The following is a 27,583-nucleotide window of genomic DNA, read 5'->3' on the forward strand; positions in this document are numbered from 1 at the left end:
AATGTTAAAAGTTTTCAAGGGGATCAAAAGAGTAAATGGGACAGAGAAATGCAATAGGATTGTGATACTAAGGTCTACTTGAGATTGTGAATTTAAAACACAGAAACTGTGCCAGCAAGTTCAGTTGCAGAACTGCAGAGGTGCCATACTAACCTTAACCAAAAGTGGGAGTTCAGCCAGGCAAGTATAATGAAGCAAGAGATAGGGCAAGGCAAGTGACCATGTAGCTAAGCGTGATTCTAACACTGGACCACAGAATCTAAGCTGCATAATGAAGGACATGAAGTGAAAGATCAGTGAACTGTTAAGTCATAGCTCTGTAAAGCTCTGTAACCACTCACTGTCTACATATCTGGTTCCTTTTCTGGACAGAGGTTGTCCAAAGTGGGATCAGTGTCTTACCTTTCATTGTCAGTACCTCACCCATGAATTTGTTACCCAGATGGATGGAGAGATGTTCACCCATAGTTTAAGGGAACATCCCACTCCCAAATCCTATGATACATAAAGTTCCTCCTTTCTCACTGCTCTTGAAGCTTTCCAGTAAAACTTCCAGTGTTTCATCCAAACTCTATGGAATAAACCAATGCTTTGAGATGAGATGAGGTGCTGAATTCCTACAGCGCTACCTCCAAGAACTGAACCAGACAGTGAAATTCACATAACTACTATTAAGTCTGCCCTTACTAAACACCCAGGAGGCAAGAAATCTTCAAACTTCCCAACCTCTGACTATTTCACCTCCTTACAGTAATTATAAGCAGGACCCAAAAGACGCCTTGAGAATACCAAGATTTCTAAGGAGACATAAATAAGATTCAACCTGAGGCTAGAGAACAAATACACAGACAAAGAGCATGTAAAATATGTTTTATTGTTCTTTAAAAGGGCTCAGGGTTTGGTTTTAAATCAGGCTGCACACCTTTCATCAGTCTGACATCTCTCTCACCATGTCAAACTGGCTTCAGCTAGCAATACTTCATTAAATCCAAAAGAAAAAAAAATTTTTTTTTAATTTTGAAGAAAATCCAGTTCTGAGAACAATTAACATTATTCTGTAATTTAAAACAATATGAGGGCTAATGTTTCATGTTATTTTACATACCCTTCTCCTCATACAGAACCAGGAATGTAATTTTCCTAACTCAGGCAGGCACTGTTTACTGGTGGATACTGCACACTCACTCGCTCACTCACTCACTCACTCACACACACACACACACACACTCTCTCTCTCTCTCTCTCTCTCCCCCCTTCCTCTCCCCCTCCCTTCTTCTCTCCCTCCAAACAACAAAAATCAGAGCATGTCAAAGGAAAAAGGTTTGTTATGGTATTGATCAAAACCCTTGGAGTCAACAGTCTATCTGAGCTTAGAGGGTATGCTGTTTTGATCTTGAGCCTATGTTAAAGGAATCTACTGTCAGATTCTGAAACAAAGAATTTTGGATAGTACCATCATTTTTCACTTTAAAATCCTAGAGACAATTTCAAAAAGCATTATTTTGCTTTGTTTTCTGGGACAGGGGAGGAGAGAATCTACAGATTTTCATTTATTTAAAAATCAAAAACAGCTTGGCATAGGAAATAGGCAGTTCACATAGCCAGCCAACATCTGAGGTATCATCAGTGTGAGACAAGGTCCTGGTCCATTCCTACTGGCCTAGCTGATCCTAACAAAATGGGAAGTTTAAGGCTCTGCATAGCAAATTCCAACAGGACAAGATGACCCTAAGACTCCATTCAAATCCTTAGAAGCAGAGCACAATTAATTATGCAATATTCAGATGGAGAGTGCAAGAGCCCCTGATGGTACCTTCCAACTTGCTCTGTCAATGCAGCCTGGTCACAACAGCAAAGGAGCAGAAAAACAGCTTTTCTAGATCAGTACATTAAACCCACCAAAGAATCTGCAGAAATGACACTACACCGCTGCACCAGCCACAGTCCCTTTGCTATGCACGGAGCTGCTCTATATCTCTTCTACCCTGTTATGGCCTGTGGACACATACTCACTAGGCATTGTTGGTTTTGAACCAGCAAAAAAAAAAAAATTGTTTTAAGTCTCATAAAGAACCTAGTAAGAAAATAACAAGGCAATCAGTGGTTAAACTGAACTGTACATATAGGGAGCAGTTTGGAAAATACCCATTACAGGCATTTCTCAAGTCTAAAATATTGTGTCTTTGCTGCTACTCCTTTGACTGTTCCTGAAAATTCAGAGTACAAATAAGTCCTAAAATAAAAAACTTTATACTACCAGCATTCTCTGACATCATTAGACAGAAAATCAGAGTAATGCTACAGCCCACACTTCTACAAGGTGTAGAAAGTGTACTAAGGCTCTGCCTGGACACATCTTTAGTGATGGCCTGGAGTACTCCCCTTCCGAAACAAACATCTCTGGGACAACCACTTAGCTTCACTGGTTGGAAAAGAGATGAATTCGACTCTCAGCTAAGTTCTTTGAGAAGAGAGACTCATCTTAAAATGCCATTTCCCTACAAATTTATCAAAACAAAAGGTTCCTGGCTACTTTGCCTAATGCTGAATAGGGTTTTCAAGAAAAGAAACTAACATGAATACCCCATCATCAGTAAAGACTAAGAACCACCTGGACCATACAATATATATGTCACTCCCCCCCCCCCCTTTTTTTTTTGGTGTTTTTTTTTTCCATTTGTTTTTTCCTAAAAGTGCCCAGGTGGGCTTAAGGCTGCCAGACTGCACACACATCTACTGCAACATGGGCTTCTCCTATTCCACCTACAACTTGTATCAGGGGAAAAAACAGGGATAGGAGAAAGTGAGAAGAAGGGAAAAATATACCAATCTCCCCCACCCCCCTCCCCCAAGAAAGAAAGAAATCCCACAACAGGGATATCTATGTGCCAAGCATAATGGAAGAGTGTGCTCCCCAAACAGATGGTTCTGCAGAGGCTCATGTTCTGCTGGTTTTCCTTAGAGACCTATTTTGAGAAAGTTAAAAAAGACAGGAGATTTTGAAATAAATTCAATCCTGGCAGAAATTCAAACTCCAACACTAGAAGCAAAATCATCCTTCACTAAATTAATCCCTATTTTCTTTCTCTTTTTCTTTTCTTAAACATTTTATTCACGTTATAGAGGGATTTGTGTTTGCTTTTTTTCCAATCATTAGGAGAGTGGTTGAGGAGTACTGAATCCATCACTACTTTGATGACACAGTTAAGATTCCAGATTCACATTTCCAGGTACCAAGAGTTCCCTCTAAATGCTACAATCAAGTCAGCCTTCGTATACATTTCTTTTACTGAACACAGCAATGCCCGTTGGTATCTCTGAAGCGTAATCGCATCTTAGGTCGGTATTTCTCCAGGTAAAGCAGCTGTTTGGAATTGAATGCTCCCCTTCTTTTTCTGAAAATAAAAGAATGGCAAACTTTATCATGTAAAAAAAGAGCTGCCTGACATGCATATTTATGGTCCATGGCCTTTCTAACTCTATATAGCTGAAAACCAGCATATTTCCTATATATCACTTCCTACGTGAAAGGGCTGAACTGAACAATGAAATTTCTGTGCCTTCCTAAATGAAAAACAGACAAATTTTCTTTGCTCTCATTAGAGTCTATTAATTGTTAATAAATATCAGAATGGTTTATCCAAAGACATCTGACTATATTCTTCCCAATTAATATATTCTTCATATTAGAACTGGCAGCAAGTATTTAGGATAAATGAGCAAATATTTATATAAAGAAGCAGACACAGATGACACTCCTTGAAATATGTTACCTTCCAAGGGCTGCTACCATACATTTCATGCCCTTTGTCACAAAGTGTCTTTTTTTTTTTTGGTAAGAAAAGGCTAAAAAGACAAAGGGCAAGTCAATAATTGCCAAAGAAACAACAAAATAGCCTGTTATTCCAGACTGATGTCAAGATTCTGTTTGGGCACTACCATCCTGATTCTGTGACTGAACAGGTCACTTAAGAGTCCTAGGTGATTAACTACTCCCTCTGTGGTTTCTTCCTTTCCTCTTTGTCACAGAGTTACATCTGGAAGGCATTTTGGACATCTATTAAAAGAGGCACTAGATCACTGAAACTCCATTACCTAGCTATTCGTTTTAAAGATTTCTAGATATTCAAGTCATATACTGGACATATTCTACAATGTCCAATTTGTCATCTAAATGAGAAAATATTTAAATCTGGGAGCCAGAGTGTTACTGTGAGTCTTTTTATCACTTGCTATTTTTGGTATCTTCAAACAACATTCTAAGCCAAAGACAGCAAATTACTCTGTACTATAATTGGGTACTTTTTATAATTGCTCCCTCTTGTATGATTTTGCTTTATGTATTTCTGAAAATAAAACTTCATACTCACTGTCTTATAAACTGAACTGCATCTTCATACTTCATTCCACATTCAATCAAAGCAAGTGCAACTAGTACAGGTGCCCTGCAGAGAAAAACTCGTTTGTAAATTAACCACAGGTTTTTGGAATTAAAGGATTTTTTTTAAAACACAGGGTTACATATTATCAAAATTATTTAAAGCTTGAGCTTTCCTTATTCCTATATACTAAAATATCAGATATTTTCCTACATAGTAAAAATATCTAAACTATAGATTCTAGGTTATTTTCTATTTTTAGTAAAAAGCACAAAAATTTAAACTTTTATTTAGAGATCTTTACTCTTTAAAATATCATCACATTGTATCTTAAATTTCCCATCATTTTATATCACAAAAAATCCATTGATCTTTAAGCATTATCATAATAAATGACCAGATGTATTATCCTGAGTGTCTCAGAATTTTTGTTACAAATCAATTTTATTATCATTTGTTCACCAAATACAAAAACAGTGCTAGATTTCCTCAACAAAATCCTTTCTATGAGCTAGGGGACTGTCAGAGAACTGGTAATTGCAATCTGCTTTCTGTATAAACACATATACATATATATAAATATATTTTTTTAATATATCAAATGAAACGATGTTTCTAAAAAGTCAATTACAGAGCACTAACTTTGGACTGGCTACCTAAGTAAGACAGCTATTAGTTTAAAAAATTGCCCCAAGTCAGGAAAAGGACTGAAACTTCTTGACACTGAAGAAGAAACTGTACTAAACTGCAAAAAGGAAAACAGCAAACAAAGGGGTTGAACAGAGGTAACAGCCTGAGTCACCACCACCCTGAGGCAACAGCAGCCTTCATTAATGTTTTGAGTCCAAGTGCAGATCATAAATTGACATTTAATCTACTGCTGATGAGTGTTGCAACACCATTTCATGAAATGCTCAAGGGAAAAGTTTTTAAAAATCAAAGTCAATTTTCATTCTCCATACATTTCCTTAGAAGAATTTAAGGTTCAACCATCTGCTCTTCATCTATAAATTTCCCGTTCATCTCAAACCAAAATGAACCATGTACAAATTCTTCAAATCTAAAGATACTTTATCTTTGTTGTCAATTTAAAAGACCTAAACCTTGGATTACTGGAAATGAGAAGAAAAAACTAACATATTGAATTAAAGCTGTATTTTTGGCTCAAAGATAAGAGAATTACATTAAAACAGTTTCAAAACAAGTTTAGAACCATCACCCACTAAATCTAGTATGGTATCAGACTCAAACAAACAATGAAACGTGTAAGTTACTTTGAGAAATCATGACACCAGCTTTTACTCTCATTTCCTTTCAGGCAATTTAATACTTAGTGTAACAAATACAAATTTCTACCAAAGTGAAAGTTTTGATAATGAATTCACAGACAAAAGCAGAAGAGCTTACCTTCCCAATCCTGCAACACAATGCACTGCAACACAGCAACCTGGTTCTTCACGAAATTTGGTTTTTAGTAGGTTTAGCCAATCATCTACTATCTGATTAGGGGGTGGCGCTCCATCGTCAAAAGGCCAATCCTAGGAGGAAAAGATCTTTGAAATTAAATTGATATTTTCTCCAGAATGAACATCCTAATGCACAACAGCTACACAGTACACAAGAGAGGCCTAACTACACTAAATGGACTAACATGTACCTATTCTTAATCACACAATTCTGATCACTTCTGAAAAATGATCAAGATCAAAATTCAAGCATGCCAGACAACTCAGCCTCCTCAATGAAGCATAGCCAGCATCAAACTTTATCTGTGGAAATAACTCTTATCATAGTGACAAGAGGCTAGCATTCTTCAAACATCTTATCTGAATAGAGCAGTTGCTGCTGCTAAGTCACTTCAGTTGTGTCCGACTCTGTGCGACCCCATAGACGACAGCCCACCAGGCTCCATCGTCCCTGGGATTCTCCAGGCAAGAACACTGGGGTGTGTGAATAGAGCAGCAATTAGACATAACAGAGAAAATTAAAACTGAGGCAAAGTAAGAAAGGACACAACACCTGTCAATAAGATTTAGAAGTCGACTCTGGCAAAGAAGTGTACCAACTGGTATCTCACTGGTCTCTACAAACAGAGGATAATCTTCAAAATTATTTATAAGTAGCTCTAAGTTACAAGTATCTTTTCTTTAGAGCAAAAGTCTCTGGTAAGTAATTTCCAACAGCAGACCATAACAGAAACGGACTACCATCTTTGTGCTTACATATGTATTTGGTAAAAGTCAAGCAACAAATATTTTTAAAGCTCTGTCTGAATTATACATATCCCATTTTATAAGCACAGTGCCACATGATACAATACCAAGAAGAAAAGACCATTTTCTCAAGTATTCCTTTCTCCTTTAATATTCATTGATTTCAGTTGTTTTTCAATTAAGACCAACCCCATGTGCATTCACAATACAGGCATGAGAGTTGATCTTCCTTGTTACCAAAACACAAGGTTCGGAGAAATCAACATAAGTAACCTTTGAAGAAAAGAGAGAAGGGAGATTCACGTGGTACATACCCTCTCTCCCACCTAGCTTCAAGGACAGAAATGTAAAGACACTGGAAATTTTTTTTTTAATACTGTTCTAATGAGATTGGATAAGGACATTTTAAGATACTAGAGAAGGAAAAAGAGAAAAGTGACAGAACCCTAAATTGATTCTGCACTTATTATTGGCACCACTAAAACACTTCATGTAGCCCATTAGCCACAATAGCACATTATGTTTGATTTGTCAACTATACCCCATAATTAAAGAGCTGTCAGTGTTGTTATCATAAATGTCGCTAGAGTTTAACTATAAATACCAGTAAAACTAGTATCTTAGTCAAGAGCTTACTTCCTCTAAAACTCTGAAATGCATCTGGTTAAGAAACAGTAATATGAAACATGCCTTTACTGACTCATACAAGCAGTTTCTATCAAAAAATCACTAAAGCAGTAATTGAGAAGCATCTGAACTTCAAACTGACATGGTTGAAACCATAATTACACCAGTCTTTTCTAATAAACCTCTGATTTACAAGAACACTGGTCAAAGTGTTGAAAGGTCTCATGTTGGGTATCCTCATGTAAAGTGTTACAAACTCTCTTCACCTAGCAAAAATAAATTGGTGATTACACTAAAATTAAAATTTCTGCCTAGGAAGAAAAAGAAATTCCAAGCTTAATTCTAAATGTCCCTTTTTTCCCCCCAGCTTTAGTTAGACCTTTAATTTTACCTGATCACAGCTCTTCAAAACAAAAGTCTAGATTTAAAAGTTTGGAATAAATCTCAGATCTACCATTATCTTCTACAAACTACTTCAAGTTCTTTAGTTCTTTCTATTTCATAAAGGTGTTTACCAACATTACTGATTTAAACAGACTGCGGTCACTCTGCAGTTCATTTTCTCACTCTGCCAACTGTCAAAACAAACAGATTTCTCATCTACCCACTAAAGAACATACTTACAATATAGGAAAAGAACTTGTATTTTGGTTGAATTTCAGAAGTTAAAATTCTGTTTTTGTTATTTTAAATATAGGGCTACATTGACCCATGTTTATACTTATCCCCAGTGATCCAGCCAGAGGACCTTAAAGTCATTTGGAAATAGGAGTGCAAGCAAAGTATTATTATCATGTCATACTATTAAAATACATTTTATAAAAAAAAACCATAATGTTTGGTTTTTTAGTTTTTGTGTTTTCACCAAAGCGGAAGTGAGGAAACTTTATGGATCAAGTATGAGACAACTGCCTTACCAACAGGACACTGATTTTCTTTGCAACAACTGCCTTACTCAACTAGTAACCAACGCAATAAAAAATAGGAACATAACCTTGTACCATTACCTTGCTTAGTACTTTCTTTCTACCCAATCATTTAAAAAATCTCTATAGTTGTCTTTGCACTACAATGCCTTCCCACAACCATGTCAAACAATTCTAAGATACCAAGACTACAGGATCAATCAAATATGTGCTACTCTAATACAGACAACTTTTTAGAGAATAAAATATAAAATTTTACCTAATCTGAGGTTCCTATTTTCACTAATGAAATAGAATATTTAAGGGGCAAGGAGAAACTTAATTTAAAATAATTCCAATCACTATATTCAAACTGAACTATGAAAGAAATCAAATCATACAAAAGCTTGTTAGAAACCTACCAAAAAATATCAGAGTATGTCAATTACTCTAAAGCAAGATGGCTTCTCCCTTTCCCTTCTTTCCCTTTCTCCCACTTTTTTGTCTCCTACAAGTTATCCTATGTCCAATGTAAATTGGACTCCTACAATATAAAATATTAAGTAACCAATCTGTACTTGCAAAGTGAGACAGAATATTTCCATATGATTTAAGAATGTCTAATGGAAGAGTTAGATTCAAACCAGTAGCCTAGAAACAAAAGCTAGATATCACGCTAATTGCCCAGAGAAAAATGAAATTTCTGATTTTCTTAAAATAAGTGTACGCTAAATTTTGCCTTTTATTTGTTGAAAATACTCTGCATCTGTAGATTTTAAGGGCACAAATGAACAAAACTGCCAACCCAAAGGAATGTTACTAGATTGCTATGATTGTTGTATCTCCTGTAAGTTTAAAAAACAAACTATGAGCGCCAAGTTTTAAAAATATCTGTTTGAAAGGTACAACTTGTTTGCAGTGAAAAATTAAAACATTACACACTCACTAGAACGTGGATTCCTTCTTTTTCAACTGGTGCTTTATCATATGTAGCATCACAAACTCGAACCAAAGTTGTCACTCCATACTTCTTAAGTTCCTTTAAAGAAAAACAAATATAAGGGAATCTGTTTTTAGAATCTGCAATGAAAGCTTTAAAAACACATGCGTATAAGTTGAAATGAGACTTCATTCTTAAACAAAGATCAAAATCATTCTTCTTGTAACAACATACACAATGGAGACTCTTGTATTCACAGTGGAAGCATCAATAAGACTCACTTTTGTAAAGGGCAATTTGGTAGCATAACACAAAAACTTTAAAAAAACACACATACACTTTGGCCTAGAAATTTTACTTCTCGAAATTTATACTAATGAAATAATTAAAGATATACACAAAGATTTAGGTATGAGCATGTTCAGCACAGGTTGACTGAGACAGTTAAAAAGCTAGAAACGTTAATAGTCCAAAAACAGGCGAACAGTTAAAGAAAGTGTAGCACATTCACACAGAACACTGTGACAGCTATACTTAGGAGGTTGGGGGAATATTTGTTTTAAATACACAGTGTGATCCTATCTATATGTGTATTTATAAATATACACATAAATACAGAGAAAAATGTCTAGACAGCAGGCATTATCAGTTAAGTATTTTTAAATTGTCTTTTGCTTGTTTGTATCTCCTGTTTTTTATGTAGTTTAAGTGCTTTTTGCAATTTAAAGAAACAGTAATTTTGAAATTAAGTTTAGACAGTGGTTTATATTACAACGTCAAGTAACACAGAAGAAATTAGAGCCAGAAGTCTTGCTTCTTTAACAGTTTTCCTATAGGGCCTTCCCTGGTGGTCCAGTGATTAGGACACCTCCTTCCAATGCAGGGGACACAGGTTTGATCCCTTGTCGGAGAACCAAGATCCCACATGTTGCACAGTGTGGCCAAAAAACAATGTAAAAGTTTCCCTATAGTAATGCCACCAGTATCTTTTTATAGTTGCAGGAGTCTATGACCAAGGAATCCACAGGCTGAAAATAGTATCATGTAATTCAGCCAGGCTTAAAGGTGACTGTACAACCTGAGGGCACACAGGCTTGGCATCAACTTGGACACTGGGTACACAAGGTTAAGAAGCCCAGAGCATTAATATAAATAAGCAGGAACAGTGATATCCTCCTGCTAATCATCTGGTGTCAACCATCTGGTTATCTAAAGAGAAAAGTCATTTTAATTGCTAAAAGACTTTATTTTTCACAGAAAGCCCTCTTTATAAAACAGACTCAGGGAAGTTGTGTTATACATTGAGTCAGGAATTTTTAAAAATTTCAAAACACAAATAAAATCCCATTAAAATGAACTCTACAGTAGCTGTTCATTGAAAGGTTCCAGTACAAATTTTTTATGGTAAATATTTGTGACCTTCAGCAAGTCAAAAGATCTCTTCTGAACTCAAGTTTTGTCATCTGTAAAGTGACAGAGGTAGATTTAGGATCCTTAGGCATTCGTCTAGCTCTCCAAGTCTACTTTATAAATATATCAACAGAAATCACACTGGGATTGAACAATCTGAGAAAGATCTAAAAGCTTACATCCAAATGTCTGTTGACTAAAGTACAAAAAGTTTCTCTACTACTACCAAAAGAAAAAATGCAAGACCTGACATAAAAATGCTGCCTATGATACCTTGCTTTCCCCCAAATTTCTGGACACATGTATATGATGGCTACTATTCCTAAGTTGTTTCAGAGTAGCTTTTCATCAAAAGTGGCCAGAACATTTGAGGCAAAAATGGGTTTTAGTGTCAGAGATAATTCCACCACATACTTGGGTGCATTCAGGCAAATCGCTAAATTACTAAATCACTCTGAACCTCAGTTTCCTCATCTATAAGAGGGAAACAATGGTACCTACACCTCATAGGGTTATTGTGAGGAGTAAATGATACAATGCATAGAACTGCTTATTGTAGTGCTGGGTACATATTAAGTATTCAATAAATGTTAATTATCTTTATTATTGAATGTGTAACAAAAGAATTGTTAACAATGCTGAAAGGATACAGTAAAAAAAACACAGTACTAGATATCTCTAAGATATTTCCAAATTCCATAAATGTTCTTTTAAAAATCTGTTTTAACTAATTCAGCTCAATTCAAACAAAGACCATCCATACTTCAACCACAGAAATAAATGGCTTTGTGGTAAAAGATTTCTTTACCATGGTGTTAACTTTTAACGTGACTTTACCTATAAATCAACCCAAAAGATAGACCATGCTACAATCTTACCTCTGTGAACTTGTTGAGGGTAGCATTGGTAGGGTTGTGTGTTATCAGAAAACGCATGTTCTCATAGGAGATCTCCACAGGGGCTGGACGGTTCATTATGGCAAATAAAAAGTGTGAGCGTGCGTGTGTGAGTGTGATGGGGAAAATGAAAAAAAAAAATCAATAAATCTTGAAATGTTTCACAGCAGAAAACATTAAAAAGACCACTAAAATGCCTAAATCAGTGTTTTCTCTATTCAACTTGTTTATTCTTTCAAAAACTTCTCTCTTCAAGATAAGCAGAAGTATTTAGAATCCACTTGAATCCAAATTCAACTTGGGCCTCAATGTCTGCTGATGGATACCTTCAGACTACAAAAAAAATCCAACTACATACAAAACTGAAGCAGCCTTTACTACATTTAGGCACTAGTGAGACAAGTTAAAAAGTATAGGTCGCTTTCCACTTTTGTTTACTTGATGCTTAATTTTACTGGAGTCATTAAAAGAAATATGCTTGCAATAAAAAAAAAAAAGAAGCCAACTATTTCTGAGGCCAATCTCGGTGTCCAGAGTCTTCAAGGCAATGTTAATTATGGCACATAGAACCTCCAAGCTCACTTGTCAGCGGAAACGCTGTGCTGAGCCTGGCAGAAGTCTGCCCTCACGCTCAGAATCGCCATAAATGTGCAACGTATATTCCAACGAAAAACCTGGAGGAGAAAAGCATAAGTAAAATGAACTGGAGGTTGACAGCATAGTAAACACAATGCCCAAAGTCGAGAATACATTTTTTATGAGCCCAGGACATCTGAAATGGTGCCGCTTCTGAACTACTGCCATCCATCAATGAAAAGATAGAAGTGTACATACCAAGACTTTTTTAAAAATCAGAGATTCAAAAGTTAAGTATGCCCAAGGACTTCCCTGGTGGTCCAATGGTTAAGACTCCACACTTTCACTCCCCTTTCACTGCAGAGGACACAGGTTCAATTCCTGGTCAGAGAACTAGGATCATGCTTGTCATGTGGTACACACACACACACACACACACACACGAAAGCATGCTTTTCTTTTTACAAAATGAGGTTCAATAAAGTTCTGTACTAATAAGATTTCTAACTCAAGTCATTTTAAAATGATTGTGTTTTTAAAAAATCATTTCTAAATGATTAAAAGATACTTAAAACCTCTCTTTCATGAAACCTCTTTCATTAAAAAGTTCACAAAGATCTTGTTTTTCTGCTGTGATGTTAACTATTTCTGATTAAAACTATATCTGTAAATGGATGAAGGATATTTACCAAAATTCCATGAGGATTTAATTCTTTCTATACAAAATATATGCACTGGCCCCAATATATCAGTTCAAAAACTACTTTCAAGAAATTATCTTCTTTTCCTCACAACTCTGAGTAGTTTTTCACTACCCATGAAGAATGACATAAGGTTCAGAAAAGTGAGTTGACTTGCCTAAGGTGAATGAATTTGTTGAGCCCAAATTCAAACTCAAGTCTTCTGTTAAGTCCTATATTTTTTCAAAGGTACCACAATGCCAGCTGACTCAACCAATGTACAACTCCTGTTCTCTCATTTCTAGTTCCATTTATCTTTGTACTATTTCACATATCACTACTTCAAGAGTACAAAGGCATCTAAAGGTTGACTGACACAGTCTTCTGTCCAAATATTAATTACTAATAAAAATAAGGCAAGAAGAGAAGTGGCAGCTTTCAAAACAACAGTATAACTGTATAACTGGCTCAGTCAGTGTATCAACATAATCATAAATTCCTCTGGAAATAGGAACAAGGTCTAAGTTCTTTCACCTGCCTCTTCCCTAAGCCACCAATAAATGCTTACTCAGAACTCTAAAAAAGATCACTGTGACCGGACGAAAGATGATTAGAGAGGCACTTGAAGGGAGAAATTTAAACAGATAAGAATGAACCTAAGCCTCAAACTTTCAAGCCTAACCTTCTATCTTCAAGTCGCCTTTTTATAATATTCTATAACATTTTATTTTGTAAATTACAAACTTCTGATCATATTACCACAGACACAAGCACGAAACTAAAACATTCCTAAAATATGAAAGAGATACAAGATACTCAAAAAGGAATCTTAAAAACTTCAATACTTCAGCAAACTGAGTTATCCACTACAGTGAAAACAAAACTTCTACTTTCAAACTAAGAAAAACATTATACACACCATCACTCTCATTCATAATTCTATCTGTAACCCTAAAACACAGCCACTTTAGATCATACATTTCACAGATGATTCCTTGCACAGTCAAGGAATTTTAAAGCTAGCAAAACTTAAGAGATCAAATACACTGACCTTTAAAAGAAAAAAAAAAGATGCTGTTTGGGACTCAGAGAAATTAAAAAGATTTAAGTAAGACCATACTGTTAATTAGTAGCGGATCAATGACAAGAAGCCAAGTCTTATTTCTCCTTCAATTTTGACTAATGGAGGTACCCATGTATTTTTAAAGTCATAGTCTTACTCATGACAATGTAACTGTTCTTCAAATATTTACTTGGATGTTCATTTGCAATTCTTTGACCTTTTAATAAGGGAAGAAAAGATTATTAAGTAACTACTCAAAGAACAATGGTTTGTGTGCAGCTCAGAGCAAAACACAGGGAAATTCTTTAACCTGTTTGAATCCCTTCGTTTAATGTTATCATAGCTAATGTGTGTGTCAGCTGAGAAAGGCACTGAAAGACCAGCATTATAGTGATGGCCAGGCTTAAAAGGTTACAGCTCTAGCATTAAGTTTTCTACCGAATCATGGTGTTTGTCCGCTCAGCAAACAGAACCACCATTATCCCATCTTATTCCTCCAAGATCATTTGGAAAGGACCATTTCCAGGGATAAAGATAATTTATCATTAGAGTTTCGATTCTTTTTTTTTCTTTTTTGGCCACACAAGTTTAGTCTCAGTAACCTAACCAGGAATCAAACCCAGACTTTAGCAGTGAAAGCGCTGAGTCCTAACCACCGGACCACCAGGGAATTCCCAGATTTTCAATTCTTCATACCATACTGAGATCCCCAGCAAAGGAATTTCTGCCAAATGAAATAGTATGGTCTATCAAAGTTAACAGATACATGATAAAAGCAAGTTTCTGTTGCTTCCCCTCCCCCACCAGTTCAACTACACATTAACTGTTCAAAGTTCTTGCACCTGTCAATTCAGATAAACTAATGTTAGTTTCTGTGACACCCATAAGAATGCAAAGCAAACAGTCTGTTAAAAAAAAAAAATCATAAACAACCCACCACAGCTGGAAAGTACTCAGAAGTTACAAAGCTGTAAATTTTAGCATAAACTCAGCACCTGCAGACTTTACTGGAAAACTTTCTGAAGTTTTCTAACATCGATTCTGCTCTACCAACTTAAGTAAAAACCGATTTTTTGTTTTAATTTACCAAATGATGGAAGAGGCTTGTTTACTTGATAGTGATCATATTCAAATACACATCCAAATAGTCCCTCCACCCTTTATGTTTTATTGACTCTAACTTTTAAAATGTTGAATTTGGGATATTCCCATTTCCCAGTCGGTATTTCCATTTTGAACAAAAGAATGTAACTTCACTGAAGAACTAGAAAGGACGCTCTGTGACAGAGAAACCCATTTAAATTATAGAGGGAGAGAAGAGGAAAAGAGAAAGACGAATGTAAAAAAAGGGGGCTAGAAGGCCAAGTAAGCAGAGGCCCACGAAGTCAGAATAGTGCACTGCCAGCAGAGAAGGCAATGGCACCCCACTCCAGTATTCTTGCCTGGAGAATCCCACGGATGGAGGAGTCTGGTAGGCTGCAGTCCATGGGGTCGCAAAGAGTCAGACAGGACTGAGCGACTTCACTTTCACTTTTCACTTTTACACACTGGAGAAGGAAATGGCAACCCACTCCAGTGTTCTTGCCTGGAGAATCCCAGGGATGGGGTCGCACAGAGTCGGGCACGACTGAAGTGACTTAGCAGAAGCAGTAGCAGAAAGACTAAACCAGTAACACAACAGAGACCACTTGAAACTCTGAAGAGCGTATGTCACAAGTTTAAACATCCAGTGTCAATACTCTACTGCTAACATCTACCCAGATGAGACCCAAAAGCCAAAATGCATGAAATAATACAAGTTATCATCTAATCATGGCACAATGTTAAAATAAAAAACCACAGAGAGGTTTAAAAAAAAAAAAATCAAGGTAAACTGATATGGAAAGATGGCTAAGAGACATTAACAAGTGAAAAGGGTAAGGTGCTTACAATATAAACAGTATATAAAGAAATATTTGTGAGTACTGAATGTGTTTTCATTCCTACAGACTATCTGGAAAGTAACAAAGAGCGGACTGCCTCAGGGTGGAGGCGACTGAAGCTGAAGGAACATGATTTACAATATATGCCTTCTGAACAGTTTCTGGGTTCTTATCTTAATTTTTAAATTTTACTATTTTAGCTTTTTTTCTTTTCTTTTGTTAGCTGCGCCATGTGGGGCATGTGAATCAAGGATCAAACCTGCGCCCCTTGCATTCGAAGCTCGGAATCTTAACCACTGGACCTCCAGGGAAGTCCCTTTAATTTTTAATTCTAGGGTGATAAAGAACTCTACAATGATTTACAGTTCCACTATATCCTTAACTGCCATGATCATCGGATTACAAAGAGCCTCAAAGGGGGCTAGTCCTTCTGTCCGCAACAAGTCTGTACCCACACATTTCCAGAAAGATAGCTTTCTTCTTTGTCAAAGATACTATTGAGTAAAATTCAGATCCTGCTTTGGCAACTGTTCTAAGTTCAAATACAGAGAATTCAAGTGCATGAGAAACTTTACAAAATCAGCCCCATTTGATGTAACCCAGACTCACTGAGGGGTTTCCTTGGTGCCTCAGTGGTAAAGAACCCACCTGCCAATGCAAGAGACGCAGGTTCAATCCCTGGGTCAGGAAGATCCCCTGGAGAAGGAAACGGCAACCCACAACAGTATTCTTGCCTGGAAATCCCATGGACAGAGAAGCCTGGAAGGCTACAGTCCATCGGGTCACAGAAGAGTCAGACATGATTCAGTGGAAAAAACAACAAACTTACTGGGCATTTACCTTTTAAAAATCCTGTCAAACCACTCACACCAAGCTTTCCACTGAGAAATCACCTCTATTTTTAAATTAAAGTAAATGATACAATAACCATTTGATAGGTTATGCCAGTGTTCACCAAATTAAAACTGCATGTTATAAGTAAATATACAATAAAGAACTCTAGATCTTAGAAAATAAAATCTAAAAAAAAAAAGGTCTAAAGAACAAGTATACATTTACTGTTTGCTTTTCTTACCAGAAATTCTACAGGAAGTCAAGCAAATTTGAGTCAGCTTGTTTCTACAGCAGACAACATGAAAGCATAATATAGTATATAAGACTCCAGGTAAGTTTTATGGTATATAATTCTCCATGCAAGAATACTGAAGTAGGTAGCATTCCCTTCTCCAGGGGATCTTTCCAACCTAGGGATCAAACCCAGGTCTCCTGCATTGCGGGCAGATTCTCTACTGTCTGAGCAACCAGGGAAGCCCCATATAAGACTAAAACCTTGGCAACAATTTTTTCCTAAAACAAATTCATTTCACTTCATTGAAGACATCTGCATTGGCCTTAAAATAACTATGAATAATCTGTCAACAGTAATTCATTCTCATTAAAGATCAGACATTTTTCCTGCAATTTAGCTAGTTAAGAATTCAAAAATTCAAGTATTTATTGGACACAATGTGTATCATATATTCTTATAGGTACAGCAAGAGCAGTATGCAAAACAAAAATTCCTGTCAAGATGGACCTTATATTTCAGTAGGCAGAAAAAGACAAATAAAACATGCCCTTGCTATGGAGAAAAATACAAAGCAAGTGAGCCTGCAATGTCAGAGGGAGAGGGGATTCCACTTTTAAATAAGGCTAGCAGAAAACGCCTCAATGAAAAAAGTGACATTTTATCCTAGACCTGTGAGCCAAAAAGACACTTGAGGGAGCACTCTAGGCAGAGGGATTAGCTCTTGCAAAGGTTATGAGGTGGAGCCACGCTCGGAGTGTTCGAGGAACAGCAAGGGAACTAGCGCTACTGGAACAGGCAAGGCAGGGGAACGAAGAGGGTCAGAGAAATAAAAAGTGGGCCTTAAAGGCCAACAAAAGTATTTGACTTTTATTCAAAGAAAAATAAGAGGTTTCAAGCAAGAGTGACAACTTATATTTAAAAGGATCATTCTAGATGCTACCTGGAGGCAGAATATAAGAGCAATAGGGTGAAAAGCAGCGAGATCCGGTAGGAACTTGATGCTACAATCCAGGAGCTAGATAATGGTAGCATGGGCCAAAACAGCAGCAGTAGAGAGAATATGAATCAGTTTCAAGATACACCTTGAGGTAGAGCTCCAAAAGACTTGTCTACAGATAGGACATGGGATCTCGGGGGAAAAAGTCAAGCCCTGAGTAACTTCAGAACTCTCAAATAGCTGACTATTCAGGCAACAGACCATAAAGTCTTTGCAACCATCAAGGAAGAAAAGCAGAGAAATGCCTCTGTAAAGAACTACTGTATCTACTGCATTTGGACCATTTGAGATAAAAAGTAAGACTTGTCAAGTAAAGAAGACTCAACTCTGCTAATTAAACTCTCATTTTCTGGGCAGGGGCCTGGGAGAAGCAGGTGAAGGGAATTTAGAGGCACAAACTTACAGTTATAAATTCAGTCATGGGGATATAATATACAGCATAAAGAATATAGTCGATAATACTGTAATAACTTTTTACGGTGACAGATGGTTACTAGACTTACAGAGGTGATCATTTCATAGTGTATTTAAATGTCTAATCACTACATTATACACCTGAAACTAATATACTGTACCAACTAAACATCAAGTAGGAAAGAAAAAAAAAACAAACTCATCTTCTGGGTAACTGGTCTCAAATTGGAAATTTTTACTCATCTTTCATAACCCACCAAACTCATCAGAGCCCTGTAGAAACAAAGTTCTCCTCTCTGTACTACTTATATTTGTTCATCCCTCTATTGTTGCATTTATCAAACTAAAAGCAGATGCCATTTGGCGACCTAAACTTAAGGCGATTCAAATTAATGTCAGTTCTCTTCCCCTACTGACTACAGTCCTGGGGAATTGATAAAGAGGTATCATTAAATTCTACACAAATTAGGATTCAAAATATCTGTAAACAAGTTAAAAATAGCAACATGCTTCTTACTGATAAAAAAAAGTTTTGTAGTTACTCCCTTGGTTATTCCCACTTTTCTACTTCCTCATTTAAGGAGGGAACTTGAGAAGCAAGTTCCAGTACACAAATCAATAACCAGTTCTATAAAAAGAAATTATGACCTTGTTGGTGGGAAAATATCTTAACATTTCAGAACCAGCAGGACTACATGGCCTGCCACTCAGAAAGGAAAGGAAAGCAATTAACCAACAATCACACCCGCTTCTGAGAACAGTGACAGTTATTTTCTTGAGTCCTGTGGGCTCTGTTTCCACTCAAATGAAAAGGGAGTGGTTTTTAAATTTGTATGTTCTCTGGTGATTAGAAGCAGTTGTCCTTTTCTGGTAATTCCTACCTCTACAAATAACTGTAATACAAAAATTGCATTAAATTATTTTCATGCCACACTTGAAAATATTTACTTTTCAACTTTGTACTTCATTGTTCCTCTAAAGATTAGCAATTCTCTAAGCTGAATCTCTTTGTCCAAATAGGTTAAATATTTTTCCTTTCAGAAATAAAATTTAAATGGAGATAACAACACTATGGCCAATTTTCACTTTTTCTAAAAATTATTTGCATACCAGCAAAAACATTAACATCCTAAAACATCATTCTAGTGTTGGACATTAGCTTCTTTTTTTTCAGTGACTCTTTTAAAGATTAAGTTAAATAGCTCTATTAAATTGATTCTATTCATTCTCTTCCATTTCCAGGCAAAGGTATCATGACTATACTCTCCATGGGCTTTATGTTTAAAGACTTCAGTTTATGTACAAGACTCCCAAGCCTCTTAATTACAAAATTTAAGCACCTTCTTTTTCTAAAAAACTGTAGTATCCTCCTATGTGGAATAGACAACTATTTCAAATTCAGCTACATTCCCATAAAATTAAATATTAGGATTTGTTTTCTTCTTTCCTTCCATCTTTATTTCTTTAATCTCAAAAGGCTAAATAATTTTCCTGGAGAACAATTTAAGTCTTAATCATTTTACTTTAGTTTATCACTATACACACATTAACCCAAGAACCACTGAATTATTTCATTAATAAAGAAAGGTATTTGAGAGTCTGAACTTCAATTGTAATAAAGCAAACTCAGAAGTAAAAATCCAAAAGGGCACCTGAATTCACCCTGTCAACACTACTCTGAAATGTTTTCTGAGCTATATCAGGACAGTTAGAACGACTATAACAGCTGCAAGTTCCCTGAGGTTGCAAAATGGATACTTGGGAAAAGGTTATTTGAATCACCTTTCAAAATAACCTACAGCACAGGAGCAGCATGCAAAGCAAAAACTTCCAGGCTATTGTTAGCATTATTTAAAATATATGTTTCAGAGCTTAGCAGTTTATGGGTCAGCTTAACTCTTTCATTTCCCCATTCTCTCTAACCTATTGAGCATATTTAAAGGTCCTCTTCAAGTATCCACCACCAGAAGGGGGGAAGGAAGCTCTCTATGTACAGGATACGGAATAAAAACATTCCAAATTACATCTTGTCAGCATAAGTTTTGTTTGAACCCCAGAAATTTTTCTGCTGTTAGGGCATTTTGGTCCAAGTTTCCCCTAAGTAAGTTATACTTCACTTCCTCTCCTAAACTTGCTTCTTATAAGTCACATTATATTTCTCAGCCATCTCTCTGTGCACTGAGTATCGTACAAGATAAACAGACAAGAACCCAAATCATTCAATTTGGATCTGCTGGTGGCCTTTTAAAACATACTGTCTATCCACTAATTGCCCAATAATGACTTGATGTTTATTTTCATAAAATGAAACATTCAAAAATCTTCAGAAACCATACAGTGAAGGCAGCTGTTTCATATTACATGTAAATGTGAAGTAAAAAGGGTGAAATATCTCTATAATGCCAAGGGGTTATTATTCTTTGCTCACCAGCTTAGCTCAACATGGATTCACCTTCCCTCTCTTCTCACTTAAAGAATGCAAAATTTCATCTTTCATGTCCTCTTCCTCCAAATGCTTACTGAAGTGAGAGACTACACCAGTTCTGAATGATACTAAAACAGTCATCTAATCTTACAACAAAAGCATTTGTGGGGCTCCGTGTGCATACCATATTAATCAGGATCCTAGAAGAATAAATGTGGGTGAAAAATATTTGATGGTGGGTATTACAATTTCATTATTAATGCTACATACTTTGAAGACACAAAATAAGCATGAGTAGAATGGAGTGGGATTAATTAAGACTTATGAGGAAAGAGAAAACTTTCATGACAAGACTGGCAGAAATAGTGACAGGCCATGGTAGCTCGACTTGAGAAAGGAACTAAGTCTTGGGCTAAATAACTCTCAGGAGGCCTTGACCAGGCTGAGAATTTCACACCAATTCTAACGCAATAAAAGCTTTAGGGATTTTAAAAGTAGAGTAGCAGTAACTCTTTGCTCACTGAGAGAAAACAAATATTGCCTTATTAGTGGGCATCTCCTGATCTACTAAGCAGCTACATAATTACCAGCAAGCTCCTCAAAAATAGCCTCTCAGCTTACTAAAATCTACCTGACAGTTGAATTCTTTTCCTAGTAAACAGATACAAATTTAACTAAATTCTACTTGTTGATAATCTCTAAATGAATATCTCATCTCACTAGAAAAACAGTTCAGAGTTAAGGCTATGGCTTAAATTTGATGTGCTCTTCATCCAGAAGATCTAAATTATCTGAATGATTTAAACCAATCACCAAGAGGAAACCTGTTTGTAACCACATGTGTGGAATGAAGAATGTCACTAGAATCTATTGTTTTTCCATCATATCCTTCTCAATTTGCTGACAAATCCTGCTGATGACTCATATCCTTCTGTACTAACCAACCAGTCACTCTGTTCCCTCATGATAGGCTTTCACTGATAATGGAAAGAAGGAAACTCACCAATTTGTTTTACTATTAAAAACAGTAAATATCAATATGTGTATATAAATCCAAGCTACAAAGACTATGGGGGTACAATATGGAGAATGTTTTCAGTGAAAGACTGCAAAAAAAAGTTATGCTCAAAACTAAAAGACAACTAGAAGAAAGCAGACTTGATTGTGAATTTGAATTCTTGTCAAATACATTAGTTAAGAGCCAACATTTTTGACCACTGCAGAAATAAAAATATAAAGTAATTTATCTAATCTGCTAAAGCAAATATATCATGTGTGCATTTTATGCCAAAAGAATTAACATTTTCTGAGAAGAATGAAATTTCAACCCAAAAATACTATGAGGAAAATTAAATACACCAAATGTCTAAAAGGTAAAGACTGTTCTAACCGTCAAAATATTTTTTCAAAACAGGCTCAACTAGCAAGGAAAGGGTCACAGAAAAGCTTAATCTTAAAATTCTCTACAGTTTAAAAATGAATGTGTGCAACGTAAATTTATATTTAAATGCTGAAATTTAGTTTCTATGCCACTTAAAATGGACAGGATGCTGTGTTACAGAATCTACGGGTAAAAAATCAGCGCAGCCAAGCAAAACACATTTGTATTCAAGTCACATAAAGCTGTTGCTATAATCTGTCAACCCCTCAGCCATTTTTTTGGCAAAGAGTTTATGCACTGTAAATCTACACTGACTAAACAAATAGGGCAGGAAAAACCACCTCAATATGTGCAGGAGATAGGTTATATTCTCATACAGGTTCTAGGAACTCCGCAGGTAACTACTGAAAATGCACAGAGCCTGCCGGGCTGTGCAGTTTCTCCCATGAAGGTGTCAAAGTAGAGACAGTTTCTGGTTTAGCCTGAATCTCTACAACTCCAATGAGGGAGAGATTTCTAATACAATATCCACGTGAGCTCTGTATCAAGCAATCCTGTAAGGCTTCAAGTCGAAGTCAAAGGAGCCAGAGAATGTGCTTCAGTCAATAAAATGAAGGCTATACCAGAGAAAGCAACCAGACACCTCTATATATACACTAGTTCTGAAACTGAAAATGGATAATATTCCAAAGCAACAGATTCAAATCACCATTTCCCAAGTAATTTTAGTTGGTGGCATCTGTTTATTTAACAAACCCAAGATACAAAATTACCTGAACTGTAACATCAAGGACTCTTGCTTTATAAACTTACAGAATAATAATCATTAGTTTCTACATAACCCAACTAGTATCTTAAGAAAAATCTCAAGGCAACAACATGCCCCAAAGAGCAAAAAAAGTAACTGAAGTATCCTTAAAAAAAAAGAAAAAAAAGAAAGAAATACTAAATTTCAAGCAAAGATAAAGGTAATTTCCTTAACGTCTACTAATTCCTACACAACTCATGTAAATGACTAGAGTTAACTGAAGAGGGTGGGGGGAGAGTTAGAAAGAGACTTAAGTACTTTAAGCCCCAAGGGGAGATTTTTTTTAATCCACTGCCATCTATTTACTGACACTCTTTAACTAGGATTCAACAATTGATCTCTAAACCAATTTTCTCATCTACAAAATTGGAAGGATGCCATTCCTTACTCCCAGAGTTATTATGAATTTAAAATGATATGATTTGTGATTCAGCACAAAGAAGATTCTTGAGACGATTATGTTGAAACCTAAAGCATGCTGGACTTCACAAGTATTCCAAGACCTCAAAATCTCAAACCACCACCCTAATTCAATAAACATAACTAAGTCTGGTATTTTAGAACTACGGGTCCTGATTTCCACTTGCTTGAAATTTTTAAAGATCACTAACTTCTATAAGAAACAGAGCTGATGGGACAGCACTTGAAAAAAATCAGCCTAACTTGGGCTTCCCTCTAACTTAAGTTTCACTCAAGAGCAACAGCTAAAAATGTATGTATCCCTCCTCTGCATCTTATTTGTAAATGCTTTTCCCAGAGGCTTCACTGGTTACCAATCCCATATTCCAACAACAACAAAAGTACAGTCAAACCCTCTAAGATAAGTCTCCATTAAATTTCAACTTCGTGTCTCAAAACTATAAAGTGTTCTGCAACTACTTCATATAGAAATACTGTCTTTAAAGACAAAGTGAATAAAAATAAATGTTTTTCCTTGTTCATACAAGGGTCTTTTCAAGTAAAACATAAATATGGAGCTTTCAGATTTTTTAAAAAGTATGTGCAAAAGCATTCAAACATTTACTCTTCCCTAGTGCCACCAAAGTTCAATGATGTTGTAAATGGTTTCTGTCTATAAATTTGGTTTGCTCAAATTAAATATTACTTGCCTGACTCATAGAGGGAGTGGTTTGACTTTTGCTGTTCTGAGTCAGAATATACCCGGTTCAGCAGCTCTAAACAATTTTTCATTTGTAAGGTGGTCTAAAATGCTAACAGCCTTTTCCAGCTACTAAATATAACAAACTGTTACCTCAGTAGTAAAGTCTTAGTGATAATAACACTTTGAATCATAGTCCAATTTATAAATAACAAAGTACTTTCATATATATTTTCTTCACAATCTCACAGTCTCCTGAAGTACATATATCACAAAGCTGAAGAGAAAGATTTTTACAAAAGACAACTTCTGTGACTCTTGGACCCAATTGATACACTCTGCTTCTTTACCCCAAAATAAAAAAACATAGTAAAAGTCTATTGGGTTTCTTTAATCAGACTTCTCTCCCAGACATATCCCAGGTGCCTCATAAAAACTCTGTCTCAAAGCACACACCCTAAGGCCCCAAGTGAGTTCCAAGGCAGAATCTCCGCCCACATAAAAGCCTATCCTAACTTAGGCCCCAAAGAGCGTCAAGTCAGCATCTCCTTAAGGATCTACTTGCCTCCAGCCATTCTGTCTTCTGCATTAACCTCAACACCTCTTACCTGTACAAGCTGCTAGGTCACTGTGTGGAGGAGAAACTTCAAAGAGAGACAATCTAGCGTGAGGGAAGTTAATGGTACAGTGGAAAAGTCAAAGACTGGAGTCAGACTGACCTGGGTTTTTAATCTAGCTCCCATTCTTATTACGTTCTGACCTGGGACAAGTTAATTAACCTCTTTGAGTCTCCCTACTGCCTCATTCCATCACTGTAAGTCAATTGAGGGCTCATCACTGTATCCCTAGTCTGGCGAATAGAAACCATATGTGTCAAATAAATGCAAAGGAGAACACCTACCACCTTTTAATAGTAGCTGTGAGAACTGAACAAGAGTATAAAAAGCACCTGGTACACAGTAGGCACTTAATACTAATTAATCCAGTCACCCACCAAATGATAACAATACTAGTCACTGTTTCTCAAAGTAGAGAGCATGCTAATGATCAAGAAGAGGACACTGTAAGAAAAATATAATTTCTGCCTTCTAATTACATACCGATGCTTTTGCTTGTAGTTCTATCACATTTAATACCAAAAGGACCACACTACTCTTTGCATATACTGAAAAGACTTTCAACTTCTAAGAGACTTCTCATCATTTCCGTATAAAATCCGTATCAAGGCACTCTTCATCAAGAACCCCTACTTCCTTCTACAACACAAGAATCTGGGAAAGTCCATGGCAATGATTAGTCAATTCACTATACAACATGAAACTACTTTTACAATGAATACCAGCAAGCAACTTTTCACCATCTTCACCAACACAGTGATTATGCTGGCAAGTGATGATGAAGCCTTAATTTCCTTTTGCATGTGGAATAAGGCATAACTTCACTAACTTCCTGTCTGAAACGACTCTGTAACACAGAGCAAGGCAGCCAGTAACTACCAGATTTAATCCAGCAGTAGCTACAACTTGGTGACTCCACACAGAAAAGCATTTGCTGAATGCATACAATGATGCTAGCACCGGTATTTTATATATTTCTTGAAAAATTCTAGAAAATAATAAACTACCCTATGATTGATGTTCATCATCAACATGCTACACCATTATTATTACTATTATTTCTTAAAAGCTTCTCTCCAGAAGTGTAGCAAAGAGCTAAAACCTAAAACACATTTCTTATATCTACCTAACAATAAAACACCTCTCACCTGAAAACCTAGCAGTACTTTACAAGAGTCTATCTGAATACTCAAAAGGCAAGAGCCTAGGATCCCAGGCAATACACAAACTTGTTTTAGTTAGCTTTCAGAACACAGACTAGGGTGGGATGCCAACCAATCATGTGCTCGACAAATTTGGAAATTGATGTCCATGTCCTGAAATATTGGTTGTGGGGGGGGGGGGGGGCGCCGCGGGGGGAGGCACAGGGCCAGAAAATGATACTGCCACTGGAATAGACTTCTGTACCCAAGGACCCAGGAACAAGATGCTCCTGGAAAGAACTCCCTAACCCAGGACACCCAGGTTCACTACGGCCCTAGAAAACGATCAAGGAGGGCCCCCAAGCATGTCTGCTCACAGAGTGGACAATCGCAGGCAGACACTTCCACGCTACCTCACCCGCCTGCCCTTCACCTTCTCCCCGAGCTCTCTCTCACGCAGCTCTCAACGTTCTCCCGCCCATCACTCTACCCCGAGCACGCAAACTCTCCCTCCCCGACGTACTCACTCTCCCCATTTACCCCACTCTCCCACGCACAAGCATTCTCCCCCGACTCACTCGTTCCCACACGCTCCCCGCTCCCTCTCCCCTACACTCACCTCCCACCCTCCTGACACTGTACCCCCTGCCGCCCCCCACTCACACTCCCCCTCACTCTCCTCTGCAAGCACACACACAGCCCCGCAACTCCCCCATCTGCACTTTCTCCCTCGCCACGCTCTCCCCACATGCACACTCAGCCCTGTTCCCCAACTCACACTCTCGCCTTCACGCACGCACATCCCCCCCCTCCACATTCTTGCACACAGCATTCGCTCCTCTCCCCTCCCACACGCGCGACCCCCCCCCTCACCCACCCTCGCTCTCCACGCTTCCCGGCCGCGCTCCCCCCGCCACCGGCCCCGGCCCGGCCCTCCTTCCGGGGACGTGTCTCGGGCCTGCACTAATGGCTGCGGCGCCTCCCGCCCTCCCCTGCCCTGAGGCCCCGGGAGGCGGCGCGGGGGGCCGCCCGGGAGCCGCGCAACTCACGCTGGCGAGCTGGGGACTGGGCATTGAAGTCTGGCGGCGGCGGGAGCGAGGAGGCGCCTCTCTCCTCAGTCACCTCGGCGGCGGCGGCGGCGGCGGTAGCGGTGGCGGCGACGACTCCCCCCCAGCCTCGGCGCGCGACACCCGGCCCGGCCCGGCGGCGGCGGCGGCGCGTGTCCACGAGTCCGTCTTGCTGCTGCTGCTGCTGCTACGACCGCCGCTGCGTCTCCGGCTGCTGCCGCTGTCCCCGCTGCCGCCGCTGCCCTGTGGCGTCGCCTCGCGCCGTGACCGGCCGCCGCTGCCGCTCCAGCCGCTACCGGACGGACGACGGTTACAGCCCCGGCCGATCGCGCCGCCGCCACCACCACCGCTGCGCGCGCAGCCGGAACCAGCTCCCGCCGCCGCCCCTCAGGGGGCGCTGCGGGGCGCGGCGCGCGCGCGCGCGCGCCCGCCGGCCCGCCCTCCGCGCCTGCTGACTGGCTGGCGGGCCGGCTCGAGGCGGTGGGGCCCGCCCACCTGCCCCGCGGGGCGCTGACCCACTGCCCTGGGCGCCTCCCCCGCTCCTCCTCGTGGTTCGTTCCGTTCAGCACTTCTGGCTGCGGAAGGCGCGTCCATGTGACAGGGAAGGGAGGGGGGCTGGGCAGAACCTGAACGGGGGAGTCATTCGCCCACGCCGTGGCCCGCCCATCCGCACCTGGGCTGAGCAAGGGCCGGAGGCCGCGGGGTGACCCTCAAGGTCGAAGGGTGTTTTCCCGAGACCCGGCCGTGAGGCCTGAGGCCAGACCCTGATGGGACGAGCCCTTTACTCGGGGATTTCCAACCCAGAAGTGAGAACCGGGGCAGCTCAGTTCTTGGCTGCCCTTTCTCGAGGCCCCAAATAAATGGCGTGTGCGTCTGCAATTGCTCAGGATATTTCTGCGTGCCCCTACCCTCACTCCCCGCCCGCGACATATACACACACGCGCGCGCCCGCG

The 27,583-nt window shown here is 38.5% G+C and overlaps 1 protein-coding gene across 1 annotated transcript; it reads right to left on the minus strand.

Moving 5' to 3' along the window:
• Positions 1–853: 853 nt before the first annotated feature.
• PTP4A2 (protein tyrosine phosphatase 4A2) lies at positions 854–26,934 on the minus strand. The gene is made up of 6 exons (XM_065930284.1): positions 26,613–26,934; positions 11,353–12,044; positions 9,071–9,163; positions 5,787–5,917; positions 4,371–4,445; positions 854–3,395 (listed from the first exon to the last, which is right to left on the minus strand). Exons 2-6 carry the CDS (start codon positions 11,446–11,448, stop codon positions 3,287–3,289), a joined length of 504 nt encoding a protein of 167 aa, XP_065786356.1. The 5' UTR covers positions 11,449–12,044; positions 26,613–26,934; the 3' UTR covers positions 854–3,286.
• Between the last annotated feature and the right edge of the window lie 649 nt (positions 26,935–27,583).

Source organism: Muntiacus reevesi, chromosome 3 (genome assembly GCF_963930625.1).
Source record: "Muntiacus reevesi chromosome 3, mMunRee1.1, whole genome shotgun sequence".
NCBI lineage: Eukaryota > Metazoa > Chordata > Mammalia > Artiodactyla > Cervidae > Muntiacus > Muntiacus reevesi.